At 40.7% G+C, this 13,198-nt stretch overlaps 1 protein-coding gene across 1 annotated transcript; it reads left to right on the top strand.

Moving 5' to 3' along the window:
- Nucleotides 1-1,302: 1,302 nt before the first annotated feature.
- Olfr461 (olfactory receptor 461) lies at nt 1,303-2,244 on the top strand. Its single transcript, NM_146382.1, has one exon. The coding sequence runs from the start codon at nt 1,303-1,305 to the stop codon at nt 2,242-2,244; it is 942 nt and encodes a 313-aa protein (NP_666494.1).
- The last annotated feature ends 10,954 nt before the right edge of the window (nt 2,245-13,198 follow it).

Below are 13,198 nucleotides of genomic sequence, written 5' to 3'. Positions count from 1 at the left end.
CTTCTTGATCCTCCTTCTGTCCTTCTGGTGATTGCAAGCACTAAAGTCTTGGAGAGGGATGGCCTTGCCTGAAAAAATCCTAGCTCCTGTTTAATCCTATTTTAATAAAAGATTTACTGAGGGGAAAGCAAGGAAGACTGTTCTGCCCAAGAGTAGGATGGAGCCGGGCGTGGTGGCACACGCCTTTAATCCCAGCACTCGGGAAGCAGAGGCAGGAGGATTTCTGAGTTTGAGGCCAGCCTGGTCTACAAAGTGAGTTCCAGGACAGCCAGGGCTATACAGAGAAACCCTGTCTTGAAAAAAGAAAAAAAAAGAGTAGGATGGAAGAAGACACTGCCCACTCAGGGAACCAGCCAGCCAACGGACTGGGGGAAACTGAGTTGTGATCTTCAGCCTTATTCTCAATCATCCATACAGTTCCATACTGCATCCTCACCAACCACAGCAATGACAATGGGCAAAACACACTCTTGACAAGAGGGTAAATGGAGCCTAAATTCTGGAGAAACACAGGAACTAGCATCTCTGAGGATATTCTACAGAAGAGGTTTCCTCTGGCACACAGTGCTAGAGCAGCAATCCATAAAACAGAATACACTCACCAGATATGATAATTAGGATATTGCAGATGACAGGAGCTAATCATAAAAAAGAGCCTTATGTGGCCTAAGAAGCATACTCAGTGGATGCTTAGTGTCAAAGATGGAGACTTAGGAACTGTGTATAGGAGCAAGAGAGTATCTGGTGGTAGGTTTCAATGTGTTGAAACACCATAATGTGGTGTTGATTACTGAGACCATCTTTTATCCAGTTCAATGTTCTTCAGGGTTTGGAAAAACTGTTATCATCAACTGTGTAAAGAAATAGGACAGCACGAATCTTTCATAGTCACGGAGAGCTTATGAACAGGAGGGGAGTATATTTACAACAAGAGGTATCTGCTCCTTGTATTCTTAGTATACATAAGCATCCGCTAAGTTGCATAAATTAATGGAGTTTTGTAGATTTTTTTATATATGCATGCATTACTCACTCTTCAAATCTGGCTCCCCTTCCTTAAGCACATGCTCCAAACATCTAACTCTGCCTGATCTCTAATTATTGAATTTGGCATTCAGACTAACATTTGTGACTTCCACATAAGAAAAAGCACTTTGTCTTTTGTTGTCAGTCTTCTTTCATTCAGCCCTAGCCGTTGTGCCGCACCTGACTGGACATTTACATTCTTTGTAAAATGAAATAGCAAGCAGGGTTTTATCTCCCTTTTCTTTAGAGCTCATAGTGACGAGTGCTCAGAAACAAATGTTGGGAAACTACTCTAGTGCCACGAAATTTTTTCTGTTAGGTTTTCCTGGCACCAAAGAACTACACCACATCCTTTTTGCGACCTTCCTTCTTTTGTACTCAGTGACGGTCTTGGGAAATATGCTCATCATCATAGTAGTCCATGCTGACAAACGTCTGCAGTCTCCCATGTACTTCTTCCTTGGTCACCTCTCTGTCCTGGAGATCCTCATCACATCCGTGGCTGTCCCTTATATGCTCCAGGGGCTTCTTCGACAGACGCAGATAATATCTTTGTCTGCTTGTTGCGTACAACTGTATTTGTATCTTTCTTTGGGGAGTTCAGAGTTAATATTATTAGGGGTGATGGCAGTGGACCGGTATGTGGCTGTCTGCAACCCTTTGAGATACAATGTCATCATGAGCAGCTATACTTGTACCTGGATGGTAACAGTGTCATGGGTAGTTGGATTCCTCTTTCAAATATGGCCAGTCTATGCCACATTTCAGCTTACTTTCTGCAAGACAAACCTATTAGATCATTTCTATTGTGACCTGGGACAGTTGTTCAAGCTATCCTGTGAAAACACCCTTTTCACAGAGTTGATTCTGTTTTTAATGGCTGTTTTCATTATTGTTGGTTCCATGATCCTTACAATTATCTCTTACACATACATCATTTCCACCATCCTCAAGATCCCCTCAGCTTCTGGCCGGAGGAAAGCCTTCTCCACCTGTGCCTCCCACTTCACCTATGTTGTGATTGGCTACGGCAGCTGCTTGTTCCTCTATGTGAAACCCAAGCAGACACAGGCAGCAGAGTACAACAGGGTGGTTTCACTGCTGGTGTTGGTGGTGGAACCCTTTCTGAATCCTTTCATCTTCACTCTTCGAAATGACAAATTCATAGAGGCCTTCAGAGATGGAGTGAAGCGCTCCTGCCAACTTCTCAAACATTAGGGCTACCTTGGGTACCATCTTCACTCTGGGCTTTCGCAATCTGAAAACAACAAGCAATTCAAACCATTCTGTAATAAACATTTTCCACATCAGATTTTTGGTGGTTCATAGACAATTTTAATATTCTGAGTAGCTGCCATTTGCAACTGAGTGGATTCTATGTAGATTACTCAACTATTATTAGTTGTGTTTTATGGTCTTGGGCATTGAATCTATGCTAATGCACATATTAAACAAGTGCTGTATCATTAAGCTGTAACCCAGCCTTCAGCCTGTTATTTTTAGTAGATCAATATACCAATATTTATAATTACAATGCATTTCCTAAAATAAATTTGACATGTGAACTATATGCTCATTTTAGAATATCTAAGCATGTGTGTGGGATAAGAAATTAGATTTATTCTCTCAGAACTAACAAATTTTTTATTCTAGTTTCCAAGACTATCTTCCTCTACATAGCAATGAGCTTTCATTGTGTTTTCCTGATGCTTGATGCTTATAATTGCTGAGCAATGTCAGAACTAGGCTCATGTTTCAACCATCTTACAGGTCATGCCTCCAGGGTCTCACGAGTGACAGCACCTCACTGGGAACTTTTCTACTGGTAGTAAGGAGAGTGAGCTCACTCTACAACCCTGGCCCTTCAGCAGTCTCAGGCCAGGGTTTCTCCAGGTGCATCTTAAATCTGTGAAATTTCCTAGAGGGTGGCAAAGAATGTGTGGGAATGAGGCAGGTTGTGATGCCACTCACAACATCATCCCAGGCCTCTGAAGCTGTTCTCCAGAAATCTGAAGTTAAGTAACATGGCAGAACTTGTCTGGCTGAGTCCTCCCAGAGAAGACTGGGGAAGAAGTGGCTCTGTGTGGCTCTTCACATGCTATAGTCCTAGTAGCTTTGCTCTTCTTGGCTCTCCACTGTACTCTCTAATCTGAGAAGTTCTTTTTCTAAGTCCTTTTTCTGTCTCTCTTCCTGTGATTTCCATGTTCACTTGTGCATTCCTCTGCCTTCTCTCTTCCTTTACCAGGATCAAGTTTACCAAGCTGTCTGTCATCCTCCACGCTCCCCTAATGTCTGACTCAGTCCAGCTCTTGCTCCTGTTACACTTTCTCAGTATTTATGCATCTTATGATAGAGCTTGGGAAATATCTTCTGCTCCGTTACACAAATAATTATACAAGTTGATGGTAACTCAGAAGTCAGAATTTGGTTGCTGAAATCATTGAGGAACTTTGATTTGGTTGACTGCTACAGGATGATAAAAAGAATAAAGATGTCTACCATTTTTAAAATGTCCAGAATATATTGTTTAATAAAAAATAAGGACAAGAAAGTTTTAACTGTTTATATATATATGCATATATTTGGAGGAAGCCAATCTGGGAAGAAACACAACTAGCTCTCCTGGGAAATGATGATTAGAATGGGATGCAGAGAAGAGTGATAGGAAAGACCCGAGTATGGTGCACTTTATATTACCTTAAATTCTATTTCATGAAAATGTCCAATTCACTGACACAACAAAAACCAAAACATCCTGCTTGACGATGTCAAGAGTGGCTTGGTGTTCTATTATTCTCATTGTACCAGTGGAGATATCTTGGCTAAAGATCTTCATTGAGTTTGGACAATTTGGTCTATAAAACTAACTGGAGAAGATGGAACAAAAAAGAGAGAGAGAGAGAGAGATGGATTTTGCTTGTGCAGATGGCTTTGCTAATTTTGTAAGCACAGAGATAAACATTCTTTTGGGACTTTGTGCAACCATCATATGTATGTTGCAGATAACTTTGATCAATCTGGCTTGCTTTTGTATTTCTCAGGTTTAAATAAATATTCTGTCATGCAGAAATACTAACTGTAAAATTTACTCTCTTCATTTGTTCTTCACATTTGTATGTATTTAGGGGTTTTGTTTTGCTTTTATTGTTTGTACAGGGAGGCTTGTTGTTTTCAGGTAGAGGTGTTGGTTTTTTGTTTTGGTTGGTATGCAATTCACTGTGTAGCCCTGACTGGCCTCCAATTTGTGATTTCTCTACCCAAGCCAAACTGAGTTGGGTATCTAATGTGTACTATGGTAGTTAGCTTGTACATAGTGTCTTAAAGTATTTTCCCCTTAAAAAAAGTTAGCGGCACAGCAGCAGCGGTCGCCATCTTGGTCCGGGACCCGCCGAACTTAGGAAATTAGTCTGAACAGGTGAGAGGGTGCGCCAGAGAACCTGACAGCCTCTGGAACAGGCAGAAGCACAGAGGGGCTGAGGCAGCACCCTGTGTGGGCCGGGGACAGCCGGCCACCTTCCGGACCGGAGGACAGGTGCCCGCCCAGCTGGGGAGGCGGCCTAAGCCACAGCAGCAGCGGTCGCCATCTTGGTCCGAGACCCGCCGAACTTAGGAAATTAGTCTGAACAGGTGAGAGGGTGTGCCAGAGAACCTGACAGCTTCTGGAACAGGCAGAAGCACAGAGGCGCTGAGGCAGCACCCTGTGTGGGCCGGGGACAGCCGGCCACCTTCCGGACCGGAGGACAGGTGCCCACCCGGCTGGGGAGGCGGCCTAAGCCACAGCAGCAGCGGTCGCCATCTTGGTCCCGGGACTCCAAGGAACTTAGGAATTTAGTCTGCTTAGGTGAGAGTCTGTACCACCTGGGAACTGCCAAAGCAACACAGTGTCTGAGAAAGGTCCTGTTTTGGGCCTTCTTCTTCGGCCAGGAGGAGGTCCAAATACAAGATATCTGCGCACCTTCCCTGTAAGAGAGCTTGCCAGCAGAGAGTGCTCTGAGCACTGAAACTCAGAGGAGAGAATCTGTCTCCCAGGTCTGCTGATAGACGGTAACAGAATCACCAGAAGAACAATCTCTAAACAGAGTCAACTATAACTACTAACTCCAGAGATTACCAGATGGCGAAAGGTAAACGGAGGAATCTTACTAACAGGAACCAAGACCACTCACCATCACCAGAACCCAGCACACCCACTTCGCCCAGTCCAGGGAACCCCAACACACCTGAGAACCTAGACCTAGATTTAAAAGCATATCTCATGATGATGGTAGAGGACATCAAGAAGGACTTTAATAAATCACTTAAAGAAATACAGGAGAACACTGCTAAAGAGTTACAAGTCCTTAAAGAAAAACAGGAAAACACAATCAAACAGGTAGAAGTCCTTACAGAAAAAGAGGAAAAAACATACAAACAGGTGATGGAAATGAACAAAACCATACTAGACCTAAAAAGGGAAGTAGACACAATAAAGAAAACTCAAAGCGAGGCAACACTAGAGATAGAAACCCTAGGAAAGAAATCTGGAACCATAGATTTGAGCATCAGCAACAGAATACAAGAGATGGAAGAGAGAATCTCAGGTGCAGAAGATTCCATAGAGAACATCGGCACAACAATCAAAGAAAATGGAAAATGCAAAAAGATCCTAACTCAAAATATCCAGGAAATCCAGGACACAATAAGAAGACCAAACGTACGGATAATAGGAGTGGATGAGAATGAAGATTTTCAACTCAAAGGTCCAGCAAACATCTTCAACAAAATTATTGAAGAAAACTTCCCAAATCTAAAGAATGAGATGCATATGAACATACAAGAAGCCTACAGAACTCCAAATAGACTGGACCAGAAAAGAAATTCCTCCCGACACATAATAATCAGAACATCAAATGCACTAAATAAAGATAGAATACTAAAAGCAGTAAGGGAAAAAGGTCAAGTAACATATAAAGGCAAGCCTATCAGAATTACACCAGATTTTTCACCAGAGACTATGAAAGCCAGAAGAGCCTGGACAGATGTTATACAGACACTAAGAGAACACAAACTGCAGCCCAGGCTACTATACCCAGCCAAACTCTCAATTATCATAGAGGGAGAAACCAAAGTATTCCACGACAAAACCAAATTCACGCATTATCTCTCCACGAATCCAGCCCTTCAAAGGATAATAACAGAAAAAAACCAATACAAGAACGGGAACAACGCCCTAGAAAAAACAAGAAGGTAATCCCTCAACAAACCTAAAAGAAGACAGCCACAAGAACAGAATGCCACCTTTAACAACTAAAATAACAGGAAGCAACAATTACTTTTCCTTAATATCTCTTAACATCAATGGTCTCAACTCGCCAATAAAAAGACATAGACTAACAAACTGGCTACACAAACAAGACCCAACATTTTGCTGCTTACAGGAAACTCATCTCAGAGAAAAAGATAGACACTACCTCAGAATGAAAGGCTGGAAAACAATTTTCCAAGCAAATGGTATGAAGAAACAAGCAGGAGTAGCCATCCTAATATCTGATAAGATTGACTTCCAACCCAAAGTCATCAAAAAAGACAAGGAGGGACACTTCATTCTCATCAAAGGTAAAATCCTCCAAGAGGAACTCTCAATTCTGAATATCTATGCTCCAAATACAAGAGCAGCCACATTCACTAAAGAAACTTTAGTAAAGCTCAAAGCACACATTGCGCCTCACACAATAATAGTGGGAGACTTCAACACACCACTTTCACCAATGGACAGATCATGGAAACAGAAACTAAACAAGGACACACTGAAACTAACAGAAGTGATGAAACAAATGGATCTGACAGATATCTACAGAACATTTTATCCTAAAACAAAAGGATATACCTTCTTCTCAGCACCTCATGGTACCTTCTCCAAAATTGACCACATAATAGGTCACAAATCAGGCCTCAACAGATTCAAAAATATTGAAATTGTCCCATGTATCCTATCAGATCACCATGCACTAAGGCTGATCTTCAATAACAAAATAAATAACAGAAAGCCAACATTCACATGGAAACTGAACAACACTCTTCTCAATGATACCTTGGTCAAGGAAGGAATAAAGAAAGAAATTAAAGACTTTTTAGAGTTTAATGAAAATGAAGCCACAACGTACCCAAACCTTTGGGACACAATGAAAGCATTTCTAAGAGGGAAACTCATAGCTATGAGTGCCTTCAAGAAAAAACGGGAGAGAGCACATACTAGCAGCTTGACAACACATCTAAAAGCTCTAGAAAAAAAGGAAGCAAATTCACCCAAGAGGAGTAGACGGCAGGAAATAATCAAACTCAGGGGTGAAATCAACCAAGTGGAAACAAGAAGAACTATTCAAAGAATTAACCAAACGAGGAGTTGGTTCTTTGAGAAAATCAACAAGATAGATAAACCCTTAGCTAGACTCACTAAAGGGCACAGGGACAAAATCCTAATTAACAAAATCAGAAATGAAAAGGGAGACATAACAACAGATCCTGAAGAAATCCAAAACACTATCAGATCCTTCTACAAAAGGCTATACTCAACAAAACTGGAAAACCTGGACGAAATGGACAAATTTCTGGACAGATACCAGGTACCAAAGTTGAATCAGGATCAAGTTGACCTTCTAAACAGTCCCATATCCCCTAAAGAAATAGAAGCAGTTATTAATAGTCTCCCAGCCAAAAAAAGCCCAGGACCAGACGGGTTTAGTGCAGAGTTCTATCAGACCTTCAAAGAAGATCTAACTCCAGTTCTGCACAAACTTTTTCACAAGATAGAAGTAGAAGGTATTCTACCCAACTCATTTTATGAAGCCACTATTACTCTGATACCTAAACCACAGAAAGATCCAACAAAGATAGAGAACTTCAGACCAATTTCTCTTATGAACATCGATGCAAAAATTCTTAATAAAATTCTCGCTAACCGAATCCAAGAACACATTAAAGCAATCATCCATCCTGACCAAGTAGGTTTTATTCCAGGGATGCAGGGATGGTTTAATATACGAAAATCCATCAATGTAATCCATTATATAAACAAACTCAAAGACAAAAACCACATGATCATCTCGTTAGATGCAGAAAAAGCATTTGACAAGATCCAACACCCATTCATGATAAAAGTTCTGGAAAGATCAGGAATTCAAGGCCAATACCTAAACATGATAAAAGCAATCTACAGCAAACCAGTAGCCAACATCAAAGTAAATGGAGAGAAGCTGGAAGCAATCCCACTAAAATCAGGGACTAGACAAGGCTGCCCACTTTCTCCCTACCTTTTCAACATAGTACTTGAAGTATTAGCCAGAGCAATTCGACAACAAAAGGAGATCAAGGGGATACAAATTGGAAAAGAGGAAGTCAAAATATCACTTTTTGCAGATGATATGATAGTATATATAAGTGACCCTAAAAATTCCAACAGAGAACTCCTAAACCTGATAAACAGCTTCGGTGAAGTAGCTGGATATAAAATTAACTCAAACAAGTCAATGGCCTTTCTCTACACAAAGAATAAACAGGCTGAGAAAGAAATTAGGGAAACAACACCCTTCTCAATAGCCACAAATAATATAAAATATCTCGGCGTGACTCTAACGAAGGAAGTGAAAGATCTGTATGATAAAAACTTCAAGTCCCTGAAGAAAGAAATTAAAGAAGATCTCAGAAGATGGAAAGATCTCCCATGCTCATGGATTGGCAGGACCAACATTGTAAAAATGGCTATCTTGCCAAAAGCAATCTACAGATTCAATGCAATCCCCATTAAAATTCCAACTCAATTCTTCAACGAACTAGAAGGAGCAATTTGCAAATTCATCTGGAATAACAAAAAACCTAGGATAGCAAAAACTCTTCTCAAGGATAAAAGAACCTCTGGTGGAATCACCATGCCTGACCTAAAGCTTTACTACAGAGCAATTGTGATAAAAACTGCATGGTACTGGTATAGAGACAGACAAGTGGACCAATGGAATAGAATTGAAGACCCAGAAATGAACCCACACACCTATGGTCACTTGATCTTCGACAAGGGAGCCAAAACCATCCAGTGGAAGAAAGACAGCATTTTCAACAATTGGTGCTGGCACAACTGGTTGTTATCATGTAGAAGAATGCGAATCGATCCATACTTATCTCCTTGTACTAAGGTCAAATCTAAGTGGATCAAGGAACTTCACATAAAACCAGAGACACTGAAACTTATAGAGGAGAAAGTGGGGAAAAGCCTTGAAGATATGGGCACAGGGGAAAAATTCCTGAACAGAACAGCAATGGCTTGTGCTGTAAGATCGAGAATTGACAAATGGGACCTAATGAAACTCCAAAGTTTCTGCAAGGCAAAAGACACTGTCTATAAGACAAAAAGACCACCAACAGACTGGGAAAGGATCTTTACCTATCCTAAATCAGATAGGGGACTAATATCCAACATATATAAAGAACTCAAGAAGGTGGACCTCAGAAAATCAAATAACCCCCTTAAAAAATGGGGCTCAGAACTGAACAAAGAATTCTCACCTGAGGAATACCGAATGGCAGAGAAGCACCTGAAAAAATGTTCAACATCCTTAATCATCAGGGAAATGCAAATCAAAACAACCCTGAGATTCCACCTCACACCAGTCAGAATGGCTAAGATCAAAAATTCAGGTGACAGCAGATGCTGGCGAGGATGTGGAGAAAGAGGAACACTCCTCCATTGTTGGTGGGATTGCAGGCTTGTACAACCACTCTGGAAATCAGTCTGGCGGTTCCTCAGAAAATTGGACATAGTACTACCGGAGGATCCAGCAATACCTCTCCTGGGCATATATCCAGAAGAAGCCCCAACTGGTAAGAAGGACACATGCTCCACTATGTTCATAGCAGCCTTATTTATAATAGCCAGAAACTGGAAAGAACCCAGATGCCCCTCAACAGAGGAATGGATACAGAAAATGTGGTACATCTACACAATGGAGTACTACTCAGCTATTAAAAAGAATGAATTTATGAAATTCCTAGCCAAATGGATGGACCTGGAGAGCATCATCCTGAGTGAGGTAACACAATCACAAAGGAACTCACACAATATGTACTCACTGATAAGTGGATACTAGCCCAAAACCTAGGATACCCACGATATAAGATACAATTTCCTAAACACATGAAACTCAAGAAAAATGAAGACTGAAGTGTGGACACTATGCCCCTCCTTAGAAGTGGGAACAAAACACCCATGGAAGGAGTTACAGAAACAAAGTATGGAGCTGAGATGAAAGGATGGACCATGTAGAGACTGCCATATCCAGGGATCCACCCCATAATCAGCTTCCAAATGCTGACACCATTGCATACACTAGCAAGATTTTACTGAAAGGACCCAGATGTAGCTGTCTCTTGTGAGACTATGCCGGGGCCTAGCAAACACAGAAGTGGATGCTCACAGTCAGCTAATGGATGGATCACAGGGCTCCCAATGGAGGAGCTAGAGAAAGTACCCAAGGAGCTAAAGGGATCTTCAACCCTATAGGTGGAACAACATTATGAACTAACCAGTACCCCTGAGCTCTTGACTCTAGCTGCATATGTATCAAAAGATGGCCTAGTCGGCCATCACTGGAAAGAGAGGCCCATTGGACACGCAGACTTTGTGTGCCCCGGTACAGGGGAACGCCAGGGCCAAAGGGGGGGAGTGGGTGGGTAGGGGAGTGGGGGTGGGTGGGTAAGGGGGTCTTTTGGTATAGCATTGGAAATGTAAATGAGCTAAATACCTAATAAAAAATGGAAAAAAAAAAAAAAGTTAGCGGCACTAACTGATGATGTAAGTCTTACAATTAAAGAAAAAAATGGAGAACATGAATAGAATGTTCCACGTTTAGTATCATACTGATGCATTAGCATTATTCAGACTACTATGTGTATTACCAGGGACAAAACAAATGATTCGTCACATAGAAAAAGTTGTATATTACATACATATACACATACAAATATACATCATGTATGTGTGCATATGCATATATAAACACTACACACACAGATATAGATATATATGTAAAGAGAGAGATATTCTTTGGATTCTGTAATCTATGGTCTGAGTCTGTCTATGAGACATTCTAGCAACATGGACAAATTCAACACCAGTGAGTATTCCTAAGCCTACATCCTGATCTTTTGTAATATATCTTAGCACAAGAAACTAAAGCTTCTTGCAGAAATTGCTGACTCCGGGTCTATTACAGAAAAATCTACACAGTAAGCTTTAAGCTCAGAGCAACTTGCTATGCCAATTATCAAAGATTACTTATGTCAGAGGGGTAAAATGTTAAGTCATCAACTGGAGAAGATTCTTGCTGGCCAAAGATGGACAGTGTGCTCCAAAATATTAAAAAGAAAAACAGTCATTTTAAGACCATTAAATATACTTTATATCTGTGAGTTGATAGGATGTTTTAATAAGTAGTCACTTTCTGAAGATAATATTCCTTATTCATCAAACAAAAAAATCTGGTCAAGCCTCTAAAACTGCCTATCAACTTCCATGAAAATATGGAGAAATGGGGCTACTAAGATAAACTGGCAAATAATGCCACTTGCCACCATGCCTGATAACCTGAGTTCAATTGAGAGCTGGGTCCCACAGTCTGTTCTCTGACCTTCACACATATGCCATTGCATGTCTGTGCCACACACACACACACACACACACACCATACATTTAAAGTGGATGAATGTGACTTTTAAAATATTTAAATGGACCAGTTAGATGGACCAGCAAGGGAAAAACCTGTCAACAAGCTTCCTAACCTGAACTTTATGCCCAGGATCCATATAGTGTAACGAGAGAACAGACTCCAGCAAGTTGTCTCTTGTGCTATGGAACATGACTATCCACACAAAGCACAAAACAAACAAATGTGTAAGATGTGCTTAACTGTACAACATGAATTGAAAAGGCACACCTAAAGATTATAGAAAATTCTATATGTCAAAGTATCTGATGTCCTCAGCCAATAAATAAGAAAGAAGTGAAAGGCTCATCATGCCACCATAAACTTTAATAACATACCACTAAAAGTCCGAGCTCTAGAGCATGCCAGTGTAAACTGGGGTGGGGAAATCATGGGGTATGCCATGAAAGGGTTCGTGAAAGTCTAGGTCTCACTTACATCTGCATTCATGAGGCTGCGGCTAAAGCACATGAGGCAGTATGTCTGAGCATGGCCAGCATCACCTCAGGCTTGTCACACATTTCAATTCAAAGTAGTGTTTGGTCATTGGGCATCCAGAAACGTTTTACTATTGCCAATTTTAATTAATTAACTAACTAATTAATTAATTTACCCACATCTTGATAAAAGCTTCCCCTCCTTTCCTCCTTTTTTACTTGCCATAATTTATTGTCTTATTCATATTACCTCCCAATCACAGCCCTCTCTCCTCTCCCTGTGCTATAAAAACAAAGGAAATGAAGTCATCACACCACAGAGATGCCTTCATGTTCATGTTTATAGCTAAGATATAGATCAAACTAGACAGCTACTGTTGATGGAATGATCATAAAAACACAAGAATGTTATTCATTGTGTAAATTAATGACATCATTTTCAACAAAATGGAAGGAACCATTAAATAAGGAAAATATTTTCAACACTGAAAAGTTTTCTACCTGATTCCCAAGGGACCAATTATTTCCCCACTCTCAAAACTTTTTAAGGAATCAAAACAATTATCATCTTCCTAAAGAACACATATACCTTAACTCTTATTAATAAATATATCATGACACAAATCACTTGGATTTTTCTCTTGAGACATTTTTCTATAGTTTTTTCCCAACTTGTTTTAGTCTGGTTTCTATAGCTGTGATAAACACCATGACCATAAGCATCTTAGTGAGGAAAAGGTTTGTCTTCATTTCCAGCTTCTAGTCCATCACTAAGGGAAGCCAGGAGAGGAGGGCTCAAGGCAGGAACATGGGGACTGGAACTGAAGAAGAGACCATGGAGGAGTGCTGCCTTTTGGCTTGCTTTGCTACTTTTTAAATGCATCCTAGGTTCACTTGCTTAGAGATAGCATCCCACCATTCTGCATCTCCCATCTCTGGCTTGGAACTGGTCCATCCTACATCAATTAGCAACTAACAAAATGCTCAAAGAATAGCCTTGAATTC

This window comes from Mus musculus, chromosome 6, assembly GCF_000001635.26.
Source record: "Mus musculus strain C57BL/6J chromosome 6, GRCm38.p6 C57BL/6J".
NCBI lineage: Eukaryota > Metazoa > Chordata > Mammalia > Rodentia > Muridae > Mus > Mus musculus.
Note: the sequence above shows the minus strand (reverse complement) of the source record. Positions and strands in the feature narration are given on the sequence as shown.

Coding starts and splice junctions, on each gene's coding strand:
- Olfr461 (NM_146382.1), top strand. CDS start 1,303: ATGTTGGGAAACTACTCTAGTGCCACGAAATTTTTTCTGTTAGGTTTT.